General features: G+C 39.3%; 1 protein-coding gene across 2 annotated transcripts in view; it reads right to left on the bottom strand.

Moving 5' to 3' along the window:
* GLRA2 (glycine receptor alpha 2) overlaps positions 1-26,619 on the bottom strand; it is a gene marked incomplete at both ends in the record, with an annotated part of 187,293 nt that extends 160,674 nt beyond the window's left edge. Inside the window, 3 exons of one of the 2 annotated variants that reach the window (XM_079727445.1) lie at positions 23,675-23,808; positions 25,949-26,024; positions 26,563-26,619. In XM_079727445.1, coding sequence (XP_079583571.1) covers positions 23,675-23,808; positions 25,949-26,016 — 202 coding nt within the window. Of the gene's footprint in view, positions 1-23,674; positions 23,809-25,948; positions 26,025-26,562 lie in introns of those variants that run through there. The other variant, XM_079727444.1, reaches the window with a different exon arrangement.
* Positions 26,620-27,024: the final 405 nt, after the last annotated feature.

The following is a 27,024-nucleotide window of genomic DNA, read 5'->3' as shown; positions in this document are numbered from 1 at the left end:
GAACTTCCAGAGCCCTATAATCCTTGCCATGTTGTAGTATAGTCATTTTTTTTCATATTTGTCTAATTCTATCTAGTATGTTCTAGACAGTATGCTCAGATCTGATTCCCTGTAGCGTTTCCTAAGGCATTTATATAGGACTAAGCACGTAGTAGGCATTCAGTAAATGCTCGGTGAATGCTGTTGATCAGAATATAAGCCTTTTTGTGTAAGTAAATGCCAGTGGCATGCCAAGAAATCTGTGCATTTCCATTCTATTTCAGAGCAACTTTCAATGCAAGGCATTTTAACCCCATCAGTTGCCTCCATCCCTTCAGCTTCAAAGAGGAGTTCATTCAAAAAGTCCTTCATTGGGCTTCCCTGGTGGCTCAGTGGTTAAGAATCCGCCTGCCAATGCAGGGACCCGGGTTCAAGCCCTGGTCTGGGAAGATCCCACATGCCACGGAGCAACTAAGCCTGTGCGCCACAACTACTGAGCCTGTGAGCCACAACTACTGAGACCACGTGCTGCAACTACTGAAGCCTGTGTGCCTAGGGCCTGTGCTCCGCAACAAGAGAAGCCACAGCAATGAGAAGCCCGCACACCGCAACGAAGAGTAGCCCCTGCTCTCCACAACTAGAGAAAGCCTGCGTGCAGCAACGAAGACCCAACCCAGCCAAAAAAAAACAAGAAAAAGTCCTTCATTTAAATCAATTATTTCATCTCAGCCTGTGAAATAGAAAGTGCATTCTGTTTGCTCTCTTTGCAAAGCACTCAACAAGAATGATAAAATTCTGACAAAAACATGACAATCACGAATGAGCAGCATTACAACATGGCCCTTTTTTTTTTTTTTTTTCGGTACATGGGCCCCTCACGGCTGTGGCCTCTCCCATTGCAGAGCACAGGCTCTGGACGCCCAGGCTCAGCAGCCATGGCTCACAGGCCCAGCCACTCCACGACATGTGGGATCTTCCCAGACTGGGGCATGAACCCGTGTCCCCTGCATCGGTAGGCGGACTCTCAACCACTGCGCCACCAGGGAAGCCCAACATGGCCCTTTGAAACTACTACTGAACTGCCATGTTTGACGTGGGGGTCGGGAAACTTCTTGACTGTTGCCCTGCCTCCTGACATTATCCCTCACCAGTGCAGCATAGAATAAAGGGAAAAATCATAAACTTCAGAGCTAGAACTGGATTTAAAACCTGTCTCTGCTTTGTACTATTTGTATAACTCTGTAGGCTATTTAATCACTCTGGGCTTTAGCTTCGTCATCTATAAAAGAAGAAATATCTTCGTCTAATTCACAGGTTCATTGGGAGGACAGAATGTGACAATGTGTGTGAAATGCCACCTATTTCTTTTCTCTTACCATCTCCTTCCCCTATCAAGGAAGGATCTTCCTCCTAAACCTTGAGATTTTCCCTTTATTTAACAATTAGATGTACTTTTCTCAAGCATCATATCTCTGCTCTACATTTTATTATGCTCACCCTTACTCACAGTGTTGAGAAAAATACCTGGATTTTAAATAGGCTCTAGCAAAGAAGAAGAGATCTCCTTATTGGAGAAGGAGTGTATTATTGAATCTAGCAATCACGAGTATAGGGAAAAATTGTGCTTCAAGGGAAAACTCTGGATTGTCTATAGTACACCCCTCCATGTCATCTGACTCTCATTCTATGGGAGCTATTTTATAACTCTTTAAATTGTATAACTCACAGCGATGGGAAGTATCTCTTGCTTAGAGACATGCAAATCCTGCCATGTCCTGTCCCACAGAGGTTCAAGTGACTGCCCTCCCCCACCGTGAAGAGGCTGGTTTTGCCTCTATTTGCACATTCAGGCCAATAGTCTTGATCTATAAATGTGTCTGTTTCTTAGATTTTCTTTTGAACTGGTTATGCCATCTGCCTGCTTCCCTCATGGATGAATGAGTTAAATAAAATTTAACACGTATTCATTTTATATCTGCATGAGAGTCGTGATTTTATCTCTTTTTTTTGAAAATTATCTTTTACTGTGAGTTGTGAGAAGAAATTATTACCCTTTGGAACTGTTAGACTCAGAGCCAGGCTGTGGAAGCTTAAAGACCTAAATCCTGTTCAAGGCCATGACAGTGCCGGGCAACCCAGCACTTCCAGTTCCACAGTCAAAAGAGATCTTACAGCACCATGTCTGCCAGTGAATAGTACCTAAGCTCTCACATCCCTCCCCTGTTCATCTGTGGCTTCCACAAATGGGAACCTGTTTCCTCATTAGGCATTCTGCACCATTTCTCAGAGGGTCGGAAGGTCACCATTGCACTGGGAGGAAACAAGTTTTCTATGTCAGCAAGATATCTAAAAATAGAAACCAGAGTTCCTAACATGCATTCTCTACGCACAACTGGGACAGCTACTTCCCTACTGCAGAGGGAAACCCTGAAATCATGGTGCTTGTTGCGTTTTCGTGTGCTCACATCTGACGGATAGGCCCCTTGCGTTTATGTAGCATAGGCTTCCATCTCTCTTATCTCATGCTACACTAGCCAGCTTTGTAACTCAGTTTAATTAAAAGGACATTTACTGGCCTTCTTCTGTATGTTAGGTGCTTACTTAGTTTGGGCTACCCTCGAATCAAGGATTCAGGTGAAGGTAGTTTATTAAGGAGGCGAATAATACACCAGTTGGGAAGTGGGGAAGAGATACAGGGTAGGGAAGGAAGCCAAGAAAAGGTGCTGTGGCAAGTCTATTATCCATCCCCAAAAAGCACATGAAGATTTATCCCATAAGCAACTCTGGAAGATGCACTCTTCTGAGCTATTCTGCCCAAGGGGAGAAGGAGCTGGGGTATTTTATATCAACACCCAGCTGTCATTAGATGGAAGTATGCTCAGGGGACATTAATTCATCTTCACTTCTGGTCAGTCACAAGGGTGGGCAAAGCGGCTTAGGCCAGAGAAAGCCCTCAAGCAAAGAAATGCAAGTGCTAGTGTTTGGAAGTCAGCTGGTGCAGCGATGTGGTAAGGGATTGGGGATATGGGCTGGGAGCCGACAGTGGTGTCTCTGTGGTGCTGGGAATACCAGAATGTCGCCGATCCTTGAATTCAATAAACTCACAATTTGCCATGGCAGAAAGACATGAATTAGACTAATTATGATGTAACATGATAATAAGCCTAACATTTTAAGGGAATGTAGCAGAGGAAGCAATGAATCGTGCATGGGAAAAGGAGAAAGGGGAATGAGAGGAGAGATCCTTTGTAGGGCTGTTGATGAATTTCTTTACATACAGAGGAGGGGAGGGAGAGAGACGGCTCTACTTTATAAAAAGTACATATCACTAGGCAAAGTGTAATCAGCAATTGAAAGTTTTACCTGCATATTGGTCTTTGTATTGTATATCTTCCTTGAAATTCGAAGGTCCTCCCAAGTTTGCATTGTTCGAGATTTTTTAAAGTTGTGGATAAACATTCCTATCCCTGGATTTTAATATCGTATATTTCCACCTCCATCTCAGTGTGACAGGACCTCTGATGCTGAGCTGAGTAGAGCTGTCCTTCCAAGAGTCAAGAAGCTAAGTGGCCTCCTCGCATTTAGCACTGCTGAGTCTGTACTTAAAGTGGAGAATGCCCTTCTCCTATGAGACACCATCACTTCCTGTGGGCTCATGACAGTGGGCAGCAGCATCACCTTGGGACCTCAAGAGGCTTACAATTTGAAGACATGGGAGTTTGAATGCTTGGCTAAAGAAACAGAATGGGGTTTGTACTCATAATCCTTTCATACTAGAGAGAAGATTTGTTGAGGCTTTTAAAAGGCTCTAATTTTGTCTGTAGTACCAAACACAATAGAGCAGCGTTGTAGCAAAGAAAATCCTTTGAGGAGAAATGGCCCCATTCTCAAACTCTCAGGAAATGGAGGGAGTGTGTCCCTCAAGTTAAAAGGCAAGACTCTTTCTAAGAGTGTCTTCTTTCTGGGGATTTGCCTGGGTCAACGCGTATCTCTCCGCATGCTCCCTACTGGACACTGGTAGCCCGCCTAGACCACCGCAAGGAAGAGTGCGGTGGGTACGCGTGCAGGCTCCAGCCCCGATAGCCTGCATTTGACCAGATGCTCTGCCTCTCACAGCTGTGCCGACTGTAAAGATTCTGAATATTAGTTTGTAGATTTAGAAAAAGGGAATTGGTAACAGGAGTGCTTATCAGTTTTCTCGGGAATGAATGAGATCATGCATGGAACACACCTAACATGTTACTTGCCACATCACGAAGCACGCATTCTCTCTGTAAACCCCACCTATACTTCATGTCCTCACTCATTTTCTATCTCTTCCTTATACTTTAGCCATCATCAACTCCCCTTACTCAGAAATCCTAGTTTCCGTGACATCATTCCCTATGTAGCTGCATGTTTACATAGACAAGAGTTGGCTTGTGTTGCTCAGACTTGTTTTCTGTGTGCTATTTCACTTGCTCTGCAAGACGTCACATTGCTAAAGGACAGGGGTTGTCTGATATTGCTTTCAGCAAGTTCCCAAAGCCCCTATAAGTTAGGCACATCATAAGTGTTTCTCCCAAATACTTTGTGATTCATTTGTACCTTGCTACAAAGTAAACTTGACATTGTTCATAAGCGCTCAGTACTTCCTGTGCTTAAGAAACAACCACCTACATTATTTCAGAGAGCAGTCTCAATTCTTAAAGAACGCTACCCCAGCAAGCAAGCAGCACTCAAAACCTTTCCTCCTCTGTGCCCTTGGCAGGCTTGGACTCCTCATATATGTTGGAAAGTAATCATAAGGAGAATCAAATTGCAAACTTCAGGTTTCAGACTTAGCGTTTTCTCCCACTATGCGTAAATGACTGAGATTATTAAATGAAAACATTTCCTGGAGCCCAGATAATAAAGTGTACTAGGAAGCAGACTATAGGACTAGAGAAAATGCCAGATGGAAGGGCATGCTTTTGGTATGTCATAGTCAGCATTTTCCTGGAATATATTTAAATGCATCACACATTTGTTCTGAAAGAAGATGTAAAAAAATGACTAGAAAATGCCATTAGTCAGAGACAAAAATCACAGAATGTGTAACCCATGAAGGTAGCAGTTGCTGTATCCCATCTCCTTTCCTCAGCCACTGACTGCCTCCCCACACACCAGATGCCCCACGGAACCACCCCCCAAAATGATCTACAAGCTGGTTCCAATACATTCCAAGCAGAAAGCTGTTGGGTGATTGGAGAGAAATCAGCTTTGCTCATTCATTCAATTATTCATCAAACATTTATGGAGGATTAATAATGTGCTCGAGTCTGAGGATGCAAATTTGAATAATAATAAACAGATTCTGAAGCAAAATGCTCCACAGGCTCTTGCAGGCCTCCAGACTCACAGCCCCTAGCATAGCTTTGTAATTAAGAAACAGATACAAGTCTAACTCATGAATTTGGTGTACAACAAGACAAATATTCCATGCCTTTACTCTTGGTAACAGGCTGGATGCCTGCCAGACTGCCTGGGATTGAAAGCTAGCACTGCGTCCTTACTACCCATATAACCATGAGCAAACACATCAGCTCTCTTTTCTCAGTTTCTTTTTCTATAAAGCAGGTATAATAATAACATGCATACACTTCTCTGTAAGGTTATTGGGAGGAGTAAATGAATGAATATGCAAAGTACTTAGAAGAATGCTTGACACATGGTAAGGACTCAAATAATATAAACAAATAATGTTATCGTTATTAACGCTTTCTGAGTTGCTATAATTAAAATGGTGTGAAATATATGGATGGATGCGGTGAGGAATAAAGAGTTGGCCAAGAAGGCAAATGATGGATAACTTGGACCCTGAGCCCCTTTTCTTCCCCTCATCTTCTGTTTGAGTACTGCATCTAATACCTTCTGGCTTCATCTTCTGGGTCTTACATTTAAAAAATTCTCCCTACTCAATAAGCCTACTGAGAAGTGTATTTTAGTAGAAAGCTCTGTTTTATAATGTGTTTAAATTTTACAAATGTTTCTTGAATGTCTGGGCGATCTGTCCTGATGGTAAAGAACGCCATCAAGACAAAACATCAAGAGCCTAGTGCCCTTTTTCAGCTTCATGCTGACTATACTCAGGACTAGCCAGCCTAGGCGGTGGTGGTGGCCCCTCTGTGGCAGACGACAGGGCACTTCTTCACCAAGAAAATGGAGGCCATTTCATACAAAACCAAAACCAAAACCAAAAACCTTTCTTCCCTCAAACTTTGATCTCCCTTTTTCTCCCTGGCATTAGTCTTTTTTTTTTTAAAACATCTTTATTGGAGTATAATTGCTTTACAATGGTGTGTTAGTTTCTGCTGTATAACAAAGTGAATCAGCTATATGTATACATATATCCCCATATCCCCTCCCTCTTGCGTCTCCCACCCTCCCTATCCCACCCCTCTAGGTGGTCACAAAGTGCTGAGCTGATCTCCCTGTGCTATGCAGCTGCTTCCCACTAGCTATCTGTTTTACATTTGGTAGTGTATATATGTCCATGCCTCTCTCTCACTTTGTCCCAGGTTACCCTTCCCCCTCCCCATATCCTCAAGTCCATTCTCTACGTCTGTGTCTCTATTCCCGTCCTGCCCCTGGGTTCTTCAGAACCTTTTTTTCTTTTTTAGATTCCATATATATGTGTTAGCATATGGTATTTGTAGTGAGGTGGATGGACCTAGAGTCTGTCATACAGAGTGAAGTAGGTCAGAAAGAGAAAAACAAATACCATATGTGGCATTAGTCTTTTGAATGAGAAGTCTACACACTCACTTTCCCCTACTTTGTCCAATCTCATTCACTCTACAACCAGCTACAATCTGGGCTTTGGTCTCAGTGCTCTAGAGATATCACCCTCGCTAAGGTCAAAAATGTCCTACTGACCAAACCCCACTGCCCACTTCCTTGCCTCTTTCTATTCAACATCCCTGCTGTCCTTGGCAGGTTTGATTTCCTCATCCCCAAAGCTCTCTCTTCCCTTGACATCAATGACTACATCTTTTCCTGCTTCTCTTCCAGATGTTGTGACCACTCCTTCGTATTCCTTGTCGAGTCCTTCTCTCCCCCCGTTCCATCAGTGTTCATGTTCATGGGAGTCTCATCCTTACTCCTCTCTCTCTTCATTCTGCACATTTGCACTGAGTGATCTTAGTTCATACTCTCATGATCTGATGACTCCCATTCCTACATTTCTAGCCCTGATACCTCTTTTTGGCTCCAGATTTTCAACAGCAGATTAGACATCTCTGTGGATTTGTGGCGGTCATCTCAAAAACATGCTCAAAGCTGAACTCATTATCTTCCTCAGCATCTTCTTCCTCTAATGTCTCCTCTTTGAGTAAATGAGAACACCGTCTGCTCAGTTGCTTAACCTGGAACCTTGAGTCAAACGTTACTCTTTCTCTTGTACCCTCTATATCTTGCCTGATGCAATTTGACTTGAACTTATCTTGTTAATTTAGCCTCTCCTTTCTAATCCCACAGCCTAAGCCTGAACTGTCATCATTTCTCTCTTGTGGGTGATTGTCTTGATTCCCTGATACCCCCATCTTTCTAGCATATCCTTCTAAAGGCATCTTGAGTTATCTTCTTAGAATCCACATCTAATCATGCCCCTTCTCTGATTAAAAACCTTGATTTGACTTCCTGTTACCTATGGTTAGATCTTAATGCCTTAATAATCAGCTTAACACTCTAGCCCTAACTAACTTTATTCTCTAGCCTCATTTTCTATGACTTCCGTCCTTTTACTTCCTTCAGTTATACTCATGTTTTGTTATCCCCCCCAAATAATCAAATTCTTTCCAGACATGAGAGTTCCCTACCTGAAGTCCCCCTTTCCATTCCTTGAACGCCTATGCATCTCTTAAGACCCAATTAAAACATCACCTTTTATATGAAGCCTAGAGCTACTTCTTTTCCTCTTCTGCAGATTGAGCTCTCACATGTTAAAGGCTCCAGAGAAATATAAACATTATCATTAGTAGCTACCTTAGTTGGGCCTTCCAGGCTTTATAAAGATTTTTGGTCCATTGTTTCATAATCTGGGAGAATCCTGTAACTTGAGAACCACTTTGCAAGTTTTGATGAAGATGGAAGATAAGGCTGAAAAGGAGAATTCTAGAGGAGAATCAACCACAGGCTTGCTGGTTGGACGGAGTTAAATGCTATAACCATGAAGTAAATCTGATACTACTTTAGCAGTTGGAAATTACTGGTAATTCAGGTATATCCAAAATTAACATTTGGGTGTATTGATTTTATTCACTAACCATTTCATGCACTGAAGAGGAGAGTTGCCTCAGGCCAGTGGATTCTATCTGGGTAACCTTAATGCCACCATAATCCCTGTTCAGTATTGGGCATGGAAAATAAAGCTTTTTAGACATGGGATGTTGGTCCTGAAATGGTAGCAAAGGAGAGGGGCTGGGATAGAAAGGCTGGAGGTTAGAAAGCTGGTACGTTAACAATTTGCCTTTTAATTCTCCTCTACTTGGTGCCTAGCACAGTGACGTATGCATAATCAATGCTTGATATGTATCTATATGTGAATGAATCCACTCATCTCATTCAACATTAAACATTTATTAAACTCCTACAAAGACAGGAAGTACACAAAAACCTGCAACTTTGAAGGTAAATTAGAATCATCCTGTAAGAAAAAGGGGGGACACATATGTTAAAAATACCTTCAGTAAAGTATTGCAGATTGAGAATGAGTGTCATTGTCATCATTCTCTAAATGATGGCCTACATTCCTCCCCATCTTAGGCTTTATGTATCTGGAGAACTAGTGTTGGTCTAAGTGCTGTCGGGTAACAAGATAACTTTTTCTCCCCCCTAAATAACAAGAATGGTAAACAAAATTACAGCTGTTTTCCATTATGAGAAATGTGTAAGGAGTGAAATGAGATCATACATGGCAAAAGACTTTGTGCATTTTCAAAGAATCACAAATATTAGATAATAATTTATTATTTTAGTTCAGTTGCTCACACCCACCTTTGCATTGGTACAGATTCTGTGATTAATGATTGGTGTTATACATTTTTATATTCACCTGATGCATGTTTATTGGCTTCTACCTACTGTCAGGTGTTTGGAGGTACAATGAAGAATGAGATAAGTCCAATCTCTGGCCTCCTTGAACTGGTCTAGGAGGGAAGGGGACAGGGAAGCAGCCAATCACAAGAGAGCTTGTAGACTGAGCATGTAGGAGAGGATGGACTTAGTAGTGTAAGGGAAGCTTTCTAGAGGAAATGGTATTGATGCTGAAGTCTGTAGGATGAGTAGGAATTAGGCTGGTGAAAAGGAAGGCATGGTGAAGGGAAATGAAAGTGCAAAGCACCAGAATAAAAGGTTTGAGAACAGGAAACAGGGCACTGAGGTTGGAACAGAGTGGGAGGGCATGGCTGGGCATGTGGAATGGTGACGATGAAGAAGACGATATTGATGCTCCCCCTCAAGTTCCTTAGATCCCACTTGCCATTTTGTGCCTCTCACCTCAGTATGCTTTTTTCTTTTTAATTGACATATAGTTGATGTAAAATATTATATAAGTTACAGGTGTACAGTATAGGGATCCACAATTTTGAAAGGTTATACTCTGTTTATAGTTATTATAAAATGCTGGCTGTATTCCTCGTGTTGTACAATATATCCTTGTAGCTTATTTATTTTATATATAGTAGTTTGTACCTCTTAATCCCCTACCCCTGTTTTGCCCCTCCCCACTTCCCTCCTCCTACTGGCAACCACGAGTTTGTTCTCTAGGTCTGTAAGTCTGCTTCTTTTTTTGTTATATTCCCTAGTTTGTTGTATTTCTTAGATTCCACATATAAGTCATACCAAACAGTATTTGCCTTTCCCTGTCTGACTTATCTCAGTTAGCACAATACCCTCCAGGTCCATCCATGTTGCTGCAGATGGCAAAATTCCATGCCAGTAGCCAAAACATGTGTTTTTTCACAGAGGACCATCTCAGAGCTATTGGAGCTCACTTTACCCACCTGAGAAGAGATAGAAGCATGTGGGAATTTACTCTCCCTACCGTGCCCCTCATGCATACCTTGAGGGCCGTCTTTACCCAATAACTAACAGAGGGGGTATGAAAAGTCAGCTCTCTTGCCTCCATTCAGACAGCTCTGAGGTGTGTCTTACACTCCAGAGTTCCTCAGAGGGGTCAGGTCGAACTCATCCACTGTTGGACTTTGCTTGAGATCACACCCTTACTGGGCTTTCCCCCCACGTCCTTCTCTGATTTCATCACTCTATTATGTCTCCCTTGCTCACTTATCCTTAATAAATCACTTCCACACAGCATCTGCTTCTCAGAAACCCAGCCTCAGACAGATGTAGTCAAAAACCTAACCGTGAAAACCCCGGTAAGCCATGTACAGGTGTACAGACTTTATCCGGAAGTGATGAGAAGTCCCAGGAGAGTTTCAAGAGGCATGAGGGGCCTAGAAATTCAAGGATACTAGTATTCGAGCTCTTCACTCCCTTGGGTGACAGCTCAGCTTGATTTTCCTGTGCATTCAGATAAAGACATAACCAATCAGGCACCCGGAACAGCTGCACTATGGATTTTCTAAAAAAAAGCATAGGAGTTTATTTCTGATCTCAGCTTTCCTGAAGGATCTATTTATTATTCACTCTGTATTTCTTTGCTTTCTTTCCACCTGCCACATCCCCCCTCAGAAGTCAGTAACTTTTTTCAGAGGCGTTATTCTGCAATTTATGTGGCATTTTGCACGATGTCACTGATGGACACTTTTTGTTTATACCCTCAACTGCTTTGCTTCATCACTGAAGCAGATAATTTATTCTGACATTTATATGGAAAGTTAGACACTGAGGGGATACCTGCTTTCTTGGGACTTTACATATGCAGTTATTATGGCACATTATTAGCACCTGCTTCCAGATTCTTATATAATAATTATGCTCTCTCAATGTATGGAGGAGTGAGAAAGGTCCCATGGTGCAGGACTCATAACAATCATGGACGCTTCACATGTTCATCCACTTCTACTGAGTTCTGCAAAGACTCCTTCATGCAAGCTATATTGCTGTTAATTGTACACTGACATCTCTTAAATGAACTCAGTTTGGGCAAATGGGTACTATAGCAGACTTTTCACCCAGGGGCTCACAGAAGCCCAGTTTCCAGTAGGAGGAAAATAAAAAATGTGCCTGTGATTATGCTATTTGCAGAGCCTTGTTGACAAGTAGAAATGTGGAATTTTTTCCTTGAGATAAGTGTATTCTCTTGCTGAGGAAATCCTTTCTTTAATGGGCTTTGGGATATTTGCCCCAAGTCAGAAATTTATACATTTTGCTGAAAGCCCTGCATGTTACAAGCTTGGTTGGCATCATGAGATGTATGGAACAGGAAGCCGCCTGCTGAGTTTTAAGTGGGAATATTTGCTCAGAAGATCTGAATAAAGGATGAGCTTAAATGAGGCATATGTGCACGATAAACAAATGTGAATATTGGAAATGTAGGTGCTTGGGGGAAATAAAAGGAATACGTATCCCAGATTGTGGGTAATTCCTCCTATTTTTGGAGAACTAGAGAATACATGTCTGATAATATAGGATTAGTCTGGCAAGGGTCAGGTCATGTATGCCACTGGTCACAGAGAGGTCACTAACTCCAGAAAATATAATAGGAATATTCCAGAGAAAATAAATACTGAATACCATAGCAACCTTGTTGGTAACAAGCTATGACCTCAAATTTTAGAGAGAACAAGCAGAGTGGCATTTTATCTATAAAAAATCTTCCTGAAAAAAAATTTGGTGCCAGGGTTTCCTATTCACAAGGCATGGCATTGGGCCTGTGTGACATTTCTTTTCAAACAGAGACGATCTCTTCTTAAATTTTTATATTTTGAGAAGACACTATATACTTCATTTTAAAATCAAATCTCAGAAAATGCTGGGGAAACTGTTATCCTCTTATTCATATTCCATGACTTCTATAACTAAGGATTCAGCAAAGCCATCTCCCCATCTGCCACTATGATGCCACTGTCTGCCTCCTAGAAATGCAGAAGCCTCAGTGATACTGGAAGCAAATGATAACAAGGAACCTGAGTCAGGCACCCAGGCTATATGATACAAAGTCTGAAGACAGAGTAAGCAAACCGTGTGCGTGCTAAATCACTTCTTTATAGTTAATCTTCACTCAGTTCCTCTTCAAGGTCCAGTATATGCCAACCCTCAATTACCAGAAAAGCTTAAACATTGGTATTCCATTATCTGTGGGTTGTACAGTGGAATATCAGCAACGCCAGTGCCATCACATGGATACCTTGTAGCAATGTTTCAAATAAAGGACTTGTTTGATACAGAATGTGTAGTGGCTCCATCATCAATTTGTCTTCATCTACTGTGTGAGATATAGTTGACCCTTGAACAATGTGGGTTTGAACTATACAGGTCCACTTACATACAAATTTTTTTCAGTAAATACCTGCTAGTACTATACAATCCGCTCCATGTTTGGTTGAGTGCACCCATGCAGAACTGTGAATACCAGAGGGCCCGTCGTAAAGTTATACATGAGTTTTCAATTGCTGGGATTCGGTGCCCCAACACCCACATTGTTCAGGGGTCAACTATAAATGACGTGGATCAGGAGCCATTAAGACTAAGGTAGCTTTAGTATTTCCCCACCCCCTACTTTGTTCTCTATATTTTACTAAGACCCTAGAGTAAGAAACAGGAAGAAAAAATCGTACTTGCTTATTTAACAAACTCAGAGAAAGTATGAAGGAAGAACTACTAATAAACAAGTTTTATATATAGATAACTCTTTTCCCAAGACATTTAGTGATATTTCAAAGACATTTCTCTTTCTGCATCCATCTTCATTGAAAACAATTTTCAATAGTTTTTCCTGGGAATTTATATATGTAACTATATGAAACATAAATTTTGAGCAGACCAACTTAGAATATATTTTAATACTAATAAGTGGGGAGTTCCCTGGTGGCACAGTGGTTAAGAATCCGCCTGCCAGGGCTTCCCTGGTGGCGCAGTGGTTGAGAGTCCGCCTGCCGATGCAGGGGACACGGGTTCGTGCCCCGGTCCAGGAAGATCCCACATGCTGCGGAGCAGCTGGGCCCGTGAGCCATGGCCGCTGAGCCTGCGCGTCTGGAGCCTGTGCTCCGCAATGGGAGAGGCCACAATAGTGAGAGGCCCGCGTACCACAAAAAAAAAAATTTTTTAAAATAAAAATAAAAACAAAAAAATAAGAATCTGCCTGCCAATGCAGGGGACATGGGTTCGAGCCCCAGTCTGGGAAGATCCCACATGCCGCGGAGCAACTAAGCCTGTGCGCCACAACTACTGAGCCTGCACTCTAGAGCCCGTGAGCCACAACTCCTGAGCCCATGTGCCACAACTACTGAAGCCCGCGCACCTAGAGCCCGTGCTCCGCAGCAAGAGAAGCCACTGCAGTGAGAAGCCCGTGCACCACAATGAAGAGTAGCCCCCGCTTGATGCAACTAGAGAAAGCCCACGTGTAGCAACGAAGACCAAACGCAGCCAAAAATAAATAAATAAAATAAATTTATAAAAAAATACTAATAAGTGAAGACCTTAACCTTAAATCTACACACGTTATTTGAGATAAATATTGCATACTTTCAATTATTATATGAAGGTTTTTTTAGTATGGATTCAAATTTTTTTAAATTTCAAGGAAGTGATGGGGAAAACATTCTCAACAAACAGTTGAATGGAAATGGTACGAGATTTATCCGTCCTGGAAAACTGCCCTAAAGAGAATGGCAATCCAAAAGGAAATTTTCCATACAGGCATGCAACTTCGTCATATCCTGCTAAAAAACGTCTTTAGTTCAGGGTTAAAGGTCACTTGTTTAAGTGCGTGTTTGTCACTCAGCATTCAAGAATCATAAAGACTAAAACAGAAGGTGATTATCAGATCAAAGTATTTTGCTGTACTGACATGTTTTTTCTTTTGTCTTCAATGTTTGTTTTTCAAAATGCCACTGTTTGTTTATTTATTCATGTAAATGAAGCAGGAGATAAATAGCCTGCAATAATAATCTAACTTGTAGAGTAATTCTCTTGTGGCATCAGAATGCTAATGTTGACCATGTATCAAAATGAAAGCCACATTTACGAATGCTGGGGCCTTCCCACTCTTAGGAATGTTATCTTTCTAGCAGATCATCGATCGTATTTTATGTGTATGTAGGTTTCCCATCATCATCACCTATTTTCATGGCAAAAAAATTTTTTTAGGTTTATGGATTTTACCAAGACCACATTTTCCAAAGTGTATTCCATGAAACACCAGTTCCCCAGAATGTTACTCATTTAAGGAATCTATGATCTAATAAGTAGAGAATAAGCCCCTGGGTAAAAGTTTTAAAAACATCTATTTATTTGTATATTTTTACTGCAGGTTTTCTCAAAACATTTTAATATGCTAATGAATATTGGGAGTCTTTTGGAGGCTGTTTTGCAGAATTTCCATTCTTATTTCACATTTTAAACCTTATATCTGAGAACATCTCATGGGACTAGAGTTTCGAGAAACATCTTTGGCCAGATGCTGAACTAAAGAAACATGGTAGCTACTTTTCCTAGAAGCAGCCTCTGTACATGAATTTGCTACCTCCGAATCTTTCAAAAACAAGACAAAAATTGTGAATGGCTCATTTCTTCAGTAATCCTCTCATAAGTTTCCAGAGTCTTCCAGAGAATAATGATCATCCTTGAAATACTGGGAGTCGAAATAAGATATCAGCAACTGCTAAGAATTCTGGATAGAATTAATAATTTCTCAGAGACCAATTCTCTAGGAAGATTGGATGCATCCAAGCTCTTCTGTGGGTGAATCAATAATTTACAAAAGGACATACTCAAAGATGTTAGACTGTAAAGACTAGGGACTATCAAAGTTGGACCTAGACATCTTGGTCCAAGTCCTTTATTTTGGAGATGACAAGAATTAATACCAGAGAGGTTAGGTGGCATGCTCTAGGTCACAGCTGGCAAAAGTGTAGTTAAAACAAGGCCTCATGAGTCTCAGTTTAGATTTTTTTTTTCTTGTAGGATCTCCCCCCGCCTTTATTTGGTAAGGCAATGCTGGCCCACAGTATCTTGGGAAAAATACTATAAGGAAGATATTATTCTTCAGATACAGGAGCAAAAATTTCTTCATTCTAGTCCTGTAGTTCTTAAACTATAGGGAGTAATGAAATCGTTAAAGTCAGTATTTTCAGATCCCATCATTCAGTGTTTCTGGAGAGGTAGAGCTGGAGAAATGCGGGGCCTAGATATGTGCCTTTTAACAGGACAGGCTCTAAAGCAGGTATTCCGAAAAGCATGGTGTGAGAAACACATCTGGTTGGTTGCCAGTTTAGTTTAGCATTAAATCCTAAGTCCTTTGACTTGGCGTACTCTATACAACGTTCAAGTATGAAAGACACAATTAATTCAAAGGAAAAAGTAGAATATGAGAAATCCATTGTGAGCTCTGCAGTATATGTGTAAATTATCCTGAATTGTATCATCTAACTGGAGTTGCTACAGTGTGTTTGCCAAATGTGTGTATCCTTCACTTTTCAGAGACTTGGAGGTTCAAAGCTAAATAAACAGACCCCTTGTTTTCTGAATACATTTGAGGTGGAGGGGCGCAAAGAATGCTATTTCTAAGAGAAAGCCTGATAAAAGAAATCTCAGCTGCCTTGTTGGGCATGAATTGGTTCTTAGAAATCAACATCTTGAAGTATTTAAATGTAAATAAATCAGAAGAAGATAGATTATATTATCATCTACGTATACTTGGGTTTTAAAAGTGAAAGAAAAATTAAGTGGTAAAGTGGTTCTGAGGTTTTCCTAAAGTAGCAGAATTGCCACGAGTAGTAGCTGTATTCCAGGTGCAGTAATCAAACCAACCAAGGAGTGGGAAACAAGCAACTCTCCCTTAGACCTGCCATTTCCTCAAAATGCACAATACTCTGCCCCTGGGCTTCATGTTCTTCTAACCCTCCCACCCAGTCCTTTTTTCTTCTAACACTTCTACTTCAGCTCTGTATAGACAGAAGAGCACAGAGGAAAGACTGTGTCTCAGAAATGCTGCCCGAAGAGACTTGGCATTAAGTCTTGCACTCAAATCTAAGTCCACAACCCATCCCAGCATGGAGAGCCTGGAGGGGATTGACTGTGGGGCAAACACAACAATATTAGCAAACATATTAACATATTAAATCAGATAGAAAGGAAGCTATATTAATTATTTTCATATATTCCACAGGAAGATCTCTCCCTCCTCCCTTCCCGCCCTCCCTCCCCGCCCCCACCCCCGTCCATTGGTTGCACATCTTTCAGTTGTCTGCTTAGGAAACAGAGCCACCACGTTCCGCTATCCTCCTCTCTCTTCTCTGCATTTGGAGGTATCATTTATCTATTGGGATAGTATATCCAGATGATATCCTGTTCTCACTTCCCTGCTTTCCCAAGACTGATAAAGGAAGGCTTACTAAATGGATTAGCAGTTTGGGAGCTGTCTGCTCGACCAGGTTGAAGGGTGGCTTTGCTCATATGTTGACTTTGTGCTGATTATCTTCCATTTGCTCCCAGAGACTCTCCTCTTTTCTGTTCTTCTCTGTGCTCTGGGCAGCTGACCTTCCGGGTTTGCATCATTGAGCTCCCTTTCCTCAGACTTCGAGCTGGATTTGGCCAACGAGAGGTTCCCGCAAGGAAAAGGAATGCAGGAGGAGAGTGAGGTCAGAATATTTATTCCCTAGCTTCCTCCCTGCTAGGCCAGCACAGATTGACCCCATTGCTCCATAGATCTCATTAGGTGGCCTCTCTGTAGAGCCACTTTCTCTAGGTTCTGGCAGCTACTCCCTCCCTTGCCTCTTCAGGTCTACTGCTGGCAGTCCCAGAGTACTACATTCTGCCTTTAGGGATTGGTTTTTTCCAAACCCTCCCACACCCTGTTGGAGTGTGTCATTTCTTTCCTGCAAAGATCCTGGATGGTACAGCATTAAACTTACAAATTATGTTCCAGTTTTTACTGAAGTGAGAACTGACATTTAAAAGCTTAAATTTCTGTTTACCACTGTATACTTAACAAGGAACATGGTGCCTGGCATATAGATACTGCTCACTACTTATTTATTAAAGGAATAAACAAATGAATTGTGTGTTTAGATTCAAGTATAAAGATGGAAAACCTTTACATGTAATTTTTTTGTGCTCACATATGTGCTCCCTTGCTGCAAATTTATTCTTTTGCTTTGACAATGCATGGGCAAGTGTAGCTTATTTTTCCTCAAGAAAGTATGAGCCACCTCCTGATAGAAAAAAAAGAAGAAATAGAAAAATAGAAAACAAGACTTATCCAGCCACATTCATGATAATTGCCTATTGAGTTTCCGCATTTTGACTCGATCCAGGATTTTATTTTTCCCTCTTGGATGGACATGTTAATAAAACAGAGCCATCATTTGGTGTACTCATGTATTATACTTCCTAAAGGAGTGCTGAGTGCATAAGCCAGGGCATGAGTCAGAGAGAGTGTCCAGTTTCCCTCTCATACTTGCCCCATGACCACATTTGGTTGGCTAGCCAGGCTAGACTCCAAAATGGAAATCTAGTGACTTTATTCTTACAGGTCCTTCACACTTAAGAATACCAGTTAGAGACCTAATCCTTTTGCTCATGTCCTTCCTTTAATGGGCTTCACAGGGCTAAAAGTGTCTGCAATCAGTCACAAGTGTTCAGAGTAGCCCTCTCAAGAAAGAAGTCAATGAGGAATATGCTGCATCCTACAGTCGAGACAGCCTCTTAGGTGTTAACTCCAAGGAGAACACAGAATGCTTCCAAAGACCTTGTTATGAGGCTTAATCAACCATATATTCATTTTTAAGACCCTGTTCCAAACGTGTCTGATCCAACACACCAAGAAAAATACCCAACACCCCCAAGAACAAGCTAATAACTATTTTTTCTCTAAGCCTGATAGTGCCAACTGGACACATTATAATGTGTCTAAGTCCACTCTAAGTGGACTCTAATGTTTTCTAAGTCCACTCTCTAAGTACTGAGATACCCTGATATATATGCCATTATTTTTTTAAATGAAGTCTCAGATTATCAGCAAAATGGACTGAATTATTCTTCAGCGTGGGGAGTAACAGAAAGCACTATAGAACTCAGGATAAAATGTTTAGGCTCTTTTATTAATGAAAATTAAGGACATGAAATCACCCAGAATCAACCAAGGAACAATACATTCTCAAAAACTAAATTATGGGCTTCCATTTCCAGTGCTCTTAACCTGCCATGTTGTAGAAACTAAATGTTCTCCTTAAAATACTTATTCTAAAATAGAAAATCAATTCACGTTTGTGCAGTGACCCTTGCAACTGCAGTGACTGGACAAGAAAATACATCAGAAATGACAGTCATATATCTTCCATTAAATTTAGAGCCCTTTCTAGGACCAAGCGAAATTGGTTCTATGTCTTTTACTTGGTTCATTTAAAAAAATGAGTCTAAGAAAATAATCAGGGATAAGATTTGAATGGATAAAGATAATTCCTTCCCACAAATGGCTCCCTTTTTGTCTCATATTTAGGAATATGAAATAGCCCTTTCAGGTTGGAAATCTTCCCACCAGACTAATAAAGGAGAACCTGCTGAGACATGTGACATCTACATCCTGGTTACTGTGGTAGGACTCTCAAATGCTAGAACTTCTTTGACTCGTTTTTCTCCATTAAAAAAAATCCAAACAACTTTAAGGACCCAATCACCACGAAGGCTAAGCTTTGAGAATACATAGTCAGTGTCAGTTATCAAAGAGAAATAGAAGACTAGTAATAATAATTCAAATTATTTGTAATAATTTTAATAGTTGGAAACAAATCATTCAGATGTATGATCTCATTTGATGCTCAGAACAACCCACATGAGGTGGGCAAAGTCAGAAGAAAACCTGAGTCATGGAGAGGTGGAGACATCTTTTCTCCAAAGTGGCTGAACCAGGACATGAACCTGGGTTTTCTGGATCCAAGTCCAAGGCCCCTCCCGCTCTACTACTCTGTCACCATGGAATGGAAGACGTACTCCAATAAGTGAACTTATCCTTTGGAATAGACTTTACCAGAGTGTGTTAGAATGCTGTAGGTGCCTCCTTCTTGATGTTACCTCAAATCCCTGACAAGCAACTTGCAGGCCCATCGTAGCAGCCTAGTATATACAAATGTGTTGGTTGGTATACATACAGTACACAAAAGCTAAAATAAGTTGTGACACAGCCAGTGGATTTTGGATATTCAAAAATCTTCATCAACATCATCCCTGAACAAAACTGTCATATATAAATTTCTCTTTGATACACCCAGCTTTTCCTTTCAATAATCATTTCCCCCCTTTTATCTCCTATTGTCTTATTCCATATAAAATGACGACTGTACCCTTTCAGGTGCCTGAAGGTTTCCACTACTTTCTGCACTCAAGTCAAATACTTCTGCAAAAAAAAAAAAAAACCTTCTGAGACTTGTAAGCGTTCTGTTCTTTTCCTCAGAATCCGTGGTAATATCTGATGCCCGCATCTGCCAGAGTGATCAAAGAAATGATCACACTAGGGCTACGTTATCACCAACTGAGAGAATCACTCTTTCCAAGTGTCTCTGCTGGACATTTGTGCTCAAGTCCCCCCTCCAGGGATTGGTAAGCACAACACATGAGCTTGAGCTCCACTTGGCTACAGACAAGAAACTTTCCAAGGGGAGAAACATGAAGACCTCTAGTTTTTTGGAAGTGGATCTGTTTCTTACTTATATCTGAAACACCTTTTGAGCTGATAACTCCTTGGAAAATAAAGGAAACCATACTGCATGCAAACGTAGGTTTTAATATCACACATCACACTTTAAAATTTAGGTCTCCGGATATGGAAAAAAGATTAGTGTGCATGGCCTGCACAAAGAAGTGGAGGGAATAATTATCTCCTGGCATTATCTATTCCAGATCCTATCCCAAAATGAATGTTCTGGTGAAATGTATTTATTCACATTGGGATGAAACTTAGGATATAACTCTAAGTTAATTTTCTTTTCAAAGAAAATTTCATTAAAATAGATAAAGGCTTTGTTTCAAACAGAGAGAATCAGAAGTAATGCATTTTGCCCAGGTTTGAGCATTTTATTTGGCTTCTTTAAAAGCTTAATGTTTAAAGTGGCATTTTCAAGATACAATAATACTGACAAAGGAATATCTGATAGGATGATGGAATAACACCATGATGAATCAACTGACAACGAGACAAATCACCCAGGTGGGGAAGGAGGCTTCTCTGTTGACATAGAATCAACATTTACCATGGTTTCAGAAACAGGTAATTGTGAATGGACATAACTTGTGTTTTTATCTGAACTGAGGATTTTGAAAATCTATGTTTTAACGAGGTCTCACCCAAGTCTCTATGGCTCTCATAGATGGAATGCAATTGGCAACTCTGACTCATGACTTTGTTTATACACTTGTGCTTCAGCACATCAGAAAAGCTATTTTTTCCCTATAGTTTCTAAGAATGACTCTCAATTACAGAGTCTAAGTCTGAATCATTTCTGGTTCCCTTTTCTAGCTTACATCCATCTTCCTTCTTGTATATATGCCCATTATGACATTTTTCAGAGCCCATCAGGGATATGGAATAGACATGAAATATTTTACTGACTTGAAAGGATGCAGGAAAAATTCCTTCCAATAAGAAAACTTGTGCATATACATTTCTTTTCCCTTGCCAATGCACGGCAGCAAGGAAAACAGAGAAATGTGCTAATATTTAATAAGACTTCTAGAAAAGCCATAGCCTTTATCTCAACAGCCCATGTTTGGCTCTTGCTTATATTCTTGTGGTCAGATTTTGCCCTTTCGTCTTCTTATTAATCACCATTATTGTTATTTTCAATATCATTGTCACCGTCATCACCATGTTTATAATTATCATAGTCAGTTTGGTTTTTGGCATTTACAGGGAGCCTATCACTATTCCAGATACAATCACATTTCCTAATCACCTTTCATTTCTACCTACTCTATAAAATTTCTCATCGATACATTGCTAATCAACTGCAGTAGGTACTATAGTCTTCCTAGCCTCTTTGCTGTTACAAGTTCCCTATTATCTCTTTCTTTTATTTCTTTCTCCTCAGCTCAGCTAAAATCATCTTTGCTGGCCACTACGACCACTGGTTCATCCCTCAAAAGTTCCCACCCCTTCCCAATATGTCATAATAACCTCTAATGGAATATAATCTGTAAAAAAAAAAAAAAACACCTGAGTCAGTATGCTGTACACCTGAAACTATACTATTATATATATATATAAATAAGGTACCTCCCTGCCCTCTCAGATGCGGTGCGGGGGTGAGTAGATAAAACATAAATATGCAAAAGAACTATATTAGACATATAAGTTTCATGGGAACACCAAGGAGGAAAAATCATTTTAGTCTAAAATAATGGGGAATGTTTTACATCTAGGAAAAGCCAAGATCCTCACAGTAAAGAGAATTGTGAGAGCTGTTAGGTAATTGATCTGATATAAATGGTCCATGTAAGTAAAAGTTATGAAAGAATATCAGGGTTCATTGAATCGGAGAGTTAAGGGAAGAGGGAGACAAAGGCAGTAAAGTTCATTAATGTTAGAGTCTTAAATTATATTCACCCATTTCCCTTTTATAAGTCTTTAAAACATCCTGTACTCAGGTCTTTAGGACAGATCTCAAAAACATGGCCATGCTTTGCTATGCTTGATATTCTCCTCATTTATTTATTCTTTAGAACCATGAGAAATGTTATTTCCAAAGGGTGACATCCCCAGAAGAACCAGAAGAAAAAGCTGTGTGTGGAAATTATTGCTCATTCTATGTGGTCACTTAAAGTAGCATTGGCAACATGGGTGTTTGTTTTATTACTCTTTGCACTTTTCTTCCCTTTTAAAAAATTATTTCTAGAAAATAATGAATAATAGCTGCTATTAAACAAGATGCTCATAAACTTGAAACAATTTTCCATCTCTGGTCCTTCTCTATGAAGCTTTCCATGAATAGCTTAATAGGAAAGCATCTCTGCTTTTGTTGGATTCCTGTAGTATTTTATCTGTACTTCTTAATGTTACTTAACCATTAAATACTTAACTATTTCTATCTAGTATTATATATTATTGTATAAGTATTCATGTAACATCTACTCTCCAATGAAATGTTTGATGGTAGCATCCAAACCTGTTTCAACTCTCAAGTTTTCAAAGCATGCAGTAGTTAGTATCCTGCATGTAGTTCAGACTCAAAAGTTATTGAATGGCTCAGTGAATAAATGTACAAGTGAGCAGGCCCATTGAAAAAGCTGACTCTCAAATACTTACTCATAGGATTTTATTTCAAATATTGACTTCCAGTGACCACAAAATGAATATGAAATTGGGCGAACATGAAAATTGTTTTCAGCAAAATCAACCTTTTGAACTAAGTTCTGTTGTCTCTCTTGGAAATACTCTATAAGTCAAAAACATCTGTTTGGTCAAAATTCTGACATGTTTCTTTATGAAATGTGCCCTTAGCTGGGTATATTCAGAGGTGCAGCATTTAAAGAAGAAAGGAATTTTGAATTTAGTTTTCATGCTCATATTTGCCAATAATAAAAATTAATCAAACCTCAAGGAAAGCAATCCAATTAAATAGCTAATAAGCAAAACCAAAGCGATGCATGAATTATGACATAATACCTAGAATATTATAGATTTATCCTTTTATAAAATATAAGCACTTCACGATGCATTATTTTAAGTTAAATTACAAGATAAAATGCATTTATTTAAAATATGTATCTAAAAATTAAAACATCAAAAACAATTCAATTAATAATTAATTGGTTCTTTCTTATATCAGTATTTTTCTGATTCAGAGTAAAAATAAATCAAATAGATAAAAGGTAATTTCTAAAAAGTAATTTCTATTAATTACATTTTTGTAATGTTAAACATACAAAAACACCAAACTTTTTGGTTTGTTTCTAATTGAACAAAGAAAGTATCCACCATCTTTGACATACACACTTTACAATTCTATGATCTTCTTTGTTAACTTCAGATAAATAATTTCAAATAAAGAATTAGAATGTTTAAACAAGAGGAAACCAAAACTTTGTAATATATTCAGTTAGAGCCTTTTCTCACAAGGTTTAAAAATGAGAGAGGCCTGAAAGTGTATAAAAGGGCATGTTATATATTGAGATGTAAACTTCATTTTGGGAGTACGTATTTAAAACCCAAACCAAAGATTTTGGTGTAACGATTCATACAAATCAAGTCCATCATTTGTTCTTGTATTCATTTCCAGTCCCACTTCCACTTTAGATAACATAGGAAATGTGGCAATAATCTCTGACGTTAGTTTTCTTTGTGGAACATAACACAAATGAGGAAAGTTTTTGAATGTGGCAAGCAGCATGTAAAATTTAAGCTATTAAATCAACTAGTTCCAAAGAATGCCAAAATGAAATGAATACTGTGCTTGTTGTTTTCATTTTATAATAAAAAGCCCTGAAAAATTTTTTTCAGAGTATTCAAACATCTAGATTTCCCACAGGCTTAATTAACGTAAGTTTCAGTGAAACCTACCTTTAAAATTTGGCCTGATTCTTGCGTCATATCCTGATGTCCTTCCCATTAATTTATCCAAGAAATCTGAAGGAGATAGGGTCTGCGAAGGTTGTTTTCCAGACCTGGAGTCATGGTCTTTGCAGAAAGCTGCCCTAAACACATCATTAACTCTTTTAGCAACAATTATGTTCTTATCACCTGAGAACTAATGCTCACAGAATGTTTGACATCATGTTTCGTAAATATATTTGATATGTTAAGAAGAAGAAAAGGAAAAATATAAACTCTTTGGTCAACTTCCTAACCTGTACATGGTCTAGAGTTAACTTTAAGTGTCGAAAGGTATAAATCCTGAGCCATATCTCCTAAGTTACCAAACTTTGCCATAAGATGTTTAAGATGATACAACATGCATAGCTTTAGGTTGTAGGTTTTACAGATATATAAAGCTGTTTCTTTCCAGTGTCATCAGAGAAATGAAGATAATTTCTAAAATTTATGTGATTGTCTTAAATTATTTCCCCATGACTTCCAAAACATTCTTCCAGCATTTCGGCCCTTAATATGTCCTCTACTTTTTATAAAAAATATATAATAAGATGGGCAGAACAAAGTAAATCATGAACTAAGTATCACATTGCTTATTTTGTCACCTGCTAGATTCTATTCCAGCTTTCAGCTATTAATAATTTCCAATGTGTTTTCTAAAAGAAAATCTTCACTTGGAAATTTAACTTCATTTTAAAATAGGTCAACAATGAGCATGTCTATACTTCTATTATTTTATCAGCTGTTATTTATATATTAGCATTTAAATTGTTGACTCTCTAGTATTCATGAAAAAGAACTTCTAAAGCATTTTGTCTTTTGCATGATCAAAAACACTAAATGGTAATTGGAAAATTTATCAGACTTTCATTTTCCTTAAAAGGCTTATAAAAAGAGCATATATGGTTTATAGTGAAATGAATTCTTTGACAATACATAGTGGTTGACTGAATGTTGATTTCTTCCATAAAGTATATGTTTTACAAGCTTTCTTTTCAGTATTTTAACAAATAATATTGTTAATTCTTACCACTAGGAAAATACCACATTCTTGCCGGTTTTTCAAAGAAGTAATATTAAATATAAGTACAAAGATGATATAAACATTCAGTATGAGTTAAAAATTGATACAATCACCTAGAAATACTCACATTCCCATATGCAGGTTCATCTGATTAATCAAGTATTATTTGATTATAATGGTGATGGTGGTGGTGATGAAGATGATGATGATGATGATTCTAATAAAACCCAGCCTACAGTTTTTCTTAATCATAGTAGGAGGTGTGAACCTGAAAGGAACATAGTGGGTTTTCCCAGTACTCATAGCATTATTGCTATATGTTTCATTTCTCTTGGTTCTGTGAAAAAATACCATAAAATTTGGTGAAAATTAAATGAAGAGTCCTACACTTTGTTGTATGAACATCTCTTATCTCTATCTTGTCTTAGAACCTCTTAGCCATTAGGATGGCTATTTCACTTACTGGTAATAATCTGGTATTTTGAGATATCAATTGATTAGACGATTTGTAAATTAAGTAGAAAATGCAAGCATGCAAATAATGATTTCTCACTTTTTAAAATTATGCATAGTCCATTTCTCATGCATGCATGAATACAAAGATGTCATTCAGTTTTGATAGGTAATACATTTCTAAATATATTGAACAGTAGACTACAGTGGTAAAATGAGATTTTAAATGTTTTTGGTATTTCAAGAAATTTCCTGAATTGTAGTTCTCATAATATGCATCTAGTTGCTGAAATACAATAGAAGTCCCAAGTTAGCTAAGAATTTGGGTTCTTTTATATTTTACATAAAATGAGCATGCTCCTGGCAAATTAATTTAATCACTTCCACCATATGAAAAGCACTGCATTCGATAATCCCTTTAAATGACTTCCAGAAGAATTTGAAAGCAAAAAAGAAAAAAAATCACCATTATATAGAAATGTAAAGAGCATGCAACTCATCAGAGTATCTTAATATCACATTGGCTGTGAAAATACGTTGAAATGCACAGAGTGGGGTTATGCATCATAAAACTTGCCTTTGTAAAAATTTACCACCTTCCCACCATAATTAAGCTTTTTAAAAGAACAAAAGAACTCTTAACTCTCCTTTATAAAATTAATATAATGTGGTCCTGGGCATAGAGAAATAGATAAAAATTGCATGACACGTCTCTTTCAAACAGTTTTCATGTGGAAAATATCAGCATGCAAAGTCGTTTCACCTACCTGAAGTGGTTTGTCTCTAAGAAACATGCAAACAAGGCTGTCAAAATGTTCACTAGCTGCCGGTTCATTCCTGTATCTGTGATGCTTGTGGAAAATATTCCCGAAATGATTCCAGAAAGAAGCTAGGACAAAGTATCTATTTACTGTCCAGACTCAAAATCTGGCAGGAATCTAGTTTCCTTGAAAATCAAAAAGAGATTTGGGTTTGTACAGTTTGCTGAGAAAAAACAAAAAGTGCCAGTACTGGGCATCATGGTCAGGTCAAACGGGGGCTTAGGACCATCAGTTAACCTGGGAAAGACAAAGCCTTAGAACTGATGGATCCCCCAGCTGCTTTTCCTGAATAATAAAAATGCTGCTACCTTAATCGCATCACCATGCAAAGGGGGCTGGTGACAATGCCATGCTGGAAGTCGGGTTGCTGTAGCTTTTGTTTTACGTCCTTTCTATTTAGCAAATCCCTTTTCTCTAGAAGATGTTCTCTTTTTAAAAGAAGTTGTAAACGAGGGAGAAGAAAGGACTCTGCGTGCTGGAGTGGGTAGGAAGAAGAGGGCAAAATTGCTGAAATCCTGTGCTGGAATGAGGGCTACAGAAAGACGGAGACGTGATCTTACCGAGCTTATAAATTTCAGCACTCGGACAGCTCCTAGCTCTGAAGTGCGCATGTTTCCTTTTTCAGTCGCTTGGGGCGGGGGTCGGGGAGAGGCATTCCAGAGGGGACGTTCCTGCTATTCCAAGGCAAAGAGTGACTGGCCGTTCCGCGCGAAGGGGTGCGGTGATGACCGGGGAAGAGCAGAGGTCAGGGTAGATGGAGAGGGTGAAGAAGGCTAGGGTCTGAGCTCCTGGAAATGCGAGTCTGTCAGCGGGTGGGCGGAACGGGAGTTTGAAGCAGAAAAGAGAAGGGAAATAAGGTCTAGGCGTGGGAAAAGAAAATTGGGCGAAGCAGAGAACAGGATCTAGAGTACTGAAATTATAATAGGGGAGTGGGTAGTCTGCTCGTTATCAGTGAAAGCTAGAGGAAAAAGAGGAATCCTGTGCTGAAGAGGAGGGGACATTTCATTGGCATAGAGAAGCCC

Source organism: Hyperoodon ampullatus (assembly GCF_949752795.1).
Source record: "Hyperoodon ampullatus genome assembly, chromosome: X".
Lineage (NCBI taxonomy): Eukaryota > Metazoa > Chordata > Mammalia > Artiodactyla > Ziphiidae > Hyperoodon > Hyperoodon ampullatus.
This window is presented reverse-complemented; position numbering and strand designations above follow the sequence as displayed.